This window comes from Otolemur garnettii, unplaced genomic scaffold (genome assembly GCF_000181295.1).
Source record: "Otolemur garnettii isolate 467f Iridium unplaced genomic scaffold, OtoGar3 scaffold00146, whole genome shotgun sequence".
Classification (NCBI taxonomy): domain Eukaryota; kingdom Metazoa; phylum Chordata; class Mammalia; order Primates; family Galagidae; genus Otolemur; species Otolemur garnettii.
Genome location: NW_003852541.1, coordinates 64959 through 67293, shown reverse-complemented (window position 1 = coordinate 67293; position 2335 = coordinate 64959). Strand labels below are relative to the sequence as shown.

At 58.1% G+C, this 2335-nt stretch overlaps 1 protein-coding gene across 1 annotated transcript in view; it reads right to left on the bottom strand.

Moving 5' to 3' along the window:
• Positions 1-2038, bottom strand: part of LOC105887932 (spermatogenesis-associated protein 31E1) — a 4736-nt gene extending 2698 nt beyond the window's left edge. Inside the window, exons 1-3 of the mRNA XM_023518755.1 lie at positions 1984-2038; positions 1550-1607; positions 7-735 (exon numbers count right to left, since the gene is read on the bottom strand). Coding sequence (XP_023374523.1) covers positions 7-735; positions 1550-1607; positions 1984-2038 — 842 coding nt within the window. The remainder of the gene's footprint in view (positions 1-6; positions 736-1549; positions 1608-1983) is intronic.
• Positions 2039-2335: the final 297 nt, after the last annotated feature.

The window sequence follows — 2335 nt, the reverse complement described above, 5'->3', positions numbered from 1 at the left end:
TCTGGCTGCTTGGAGATTAGTGTCCCCACCAGGCTCTGGACACTGGGGTTGTCAAAGGAGGGGCCACCAGCCTTCATCTGCCTGTGTGTGGCGTCTCCCCGGAAGGAAACCTCTGGTGTATGATTGGAAAGTTGCCCTTGCTGGGATGTGTCCTGGGGTGAGGTGGAGAGGCTCTGGACTGAGCCAGCTCTGACAGACGCCTGGCACCTGAAGAGGGCTGAGACCGAATCACTGGAGTGACCAAGGCCCAAGGTAGATGAGATGGGAGAAGACAGCGAACAGTTGTTGTGTGGAGCAGAGCTCTGTGGGACGGTGCCTGGTGAGTGTGCCATTGAGTCACACTGAGGATGGGCCAGGCTGGAGTGAGGAGGACACAGGAGGTAGGCCACGGGGGCAGGGAACTGCGGTGTGGGAGGGGAAGATGGCCGTGGCTGGTGTGAAGGGCATTCTCGGGGAAGGAAAGGCTCTGGCGTTCCAGGGCCACTCAGGGATGAGTGTGATCCAGCAGAAACTGGGGGGGTCATTGGGCCTGGTGACAGGGTGGAGGCCAGGGGTGGTTGCCCAGTCAGGGGAGATGGAGAAGCCAATGGGGATGAGGCAGCAGGAGAAGCATCTTTCACATGCTCCCTACGTGGCTGGTGGGCTCTGGCAGGTGTTGGTGTGCACATGTCCCCCAGGAGGTCTCTGCCCAAGAGCTGATGAGAGCCCCCCTTGTCAGGGAGCTTCCTCAGCGAGCTGCAGGAGACAGGAGGCACCAGCTGCAGCAGGGTGGGTGGGGCCAGGGGCCAGGGAGGGTGGGCACCTGCAACCCTTGGCCCCTCCTCTGCCTCCACTCTGACATCACAGAGCTCTGCCTCTCCCAGGCCCCAGGGCTCTAGTCACATCCTGTCCCCTTTCCCTGATCTCCCCTCCCAAGTCATCCCCAGGCCTTTGGGTAGCCTCCCAGGCCCTGATAGGAAGGAGGACAGTGAGAGAAGTGGTAGCCCCTCACCTCTACGGAAGTAACAGCAGGTCCCGAGCCCCCTCTGGCTCCCTCAGGCTTTCTCTACAAGCTGGAAATCGGAGCTAAGTTAGGGGGGAAGGGAGAGGCCTAGGATCTTGCAGGAGGGTGAGTGTTCCTCTAGGACAGACCATGGGGATTAGCCCCCTGAGCCCATGCATCAGTATGGATGGCCATTATCACCCCAGAGTGACAGGAAGAAGTGCTTCAGTGCTCCACATCCTCCCCCTAGCTGCTCACACCCCTCTATTGGGGAGAAGATGGGGCTCACCTCAAAGAGGAGCAGCCTTAGCCAGGCTTAGTCAGGCTGTCCACAGTCAGGCCTGGACGGAGCCTCCCCCCATCTAGGCCCTTACAGGGCAGCACACACTCCTAGCCCTCCTCTCCTCATCCCCAGCATGGGATGTGGGAGAAATCTTGGGTTCTAATTTTCTGTCCTGGAGCCCCTCAGTCCTGGAGCTCCCCTGCAGCTGACTTCCAGGGGAGCCAACTCTTAGCAGCAGCAAAGCTAAGTCCCCCTGGGGCTCCAGGCCCGGTGCAGAGCCTCACCTTTCAGACCGCAGCTCTTCTTCCTGCTCCTGGGCCTCCCCCTCCTTTGCACTGGAGGCTGAAAGACAAGAAGGATGGAGGGGCTGGGACTGTCCTCACTCACCCCAGACAAGCTGCTGACATCCAGGGCTCGTGGAAGATGTGACCCTATGCATCTAGCTGTTGGACCTCTGTCTTCTTGCTTTATACTCATTTTCAAAGTAGTTGAAAATATTTTCTGTTTCTCTTCTTTGGGAAACACAAAGAGGCACATTCTATGTGAGATCCACCATGGGTGTCTTTTGTCACTGTTCCTCTGTCCGAGAAACTCACCAACTGGGATCTATAGACTCGGAGCTGTCAGGCAAGACTGTGCTTCCCCAGGAGGCCAGAGACCACCCCAGCCTCTCACGGGAACCTTTCAGGGGCTCTGCACATTCCTCACATCACCTGACAAAGGGGAATGGCTGTGTAGAGGAAGGAGGCTGGTGCAGCAGGCCTCAGGGCCATCCTCCCACAGAGATCTCAACTCTTTCCTCATCCCAAGCCCCAGCACTTGACTTTGCCCTGAAGCCTCCTGTGCACCCACACAGGTGGTCTGGGAGCTTCAGAATGAAACATCCCGCTGCTCTTCTGCTCCTTGCCCTGCCTGGGCTAGAAGGGTGAGGAGGTTCCCATCTCAGGAGCTTCTGGTCAATGTGGACAAGTGGACAGAAAAGAGAATCGTACTCTGTTGGGTCTGGGCTGAGGGTTCCTTACCTTCCTGATGTGTCTTTTCAGCCCAGGTGGAGGTGAGGAAGGACCACT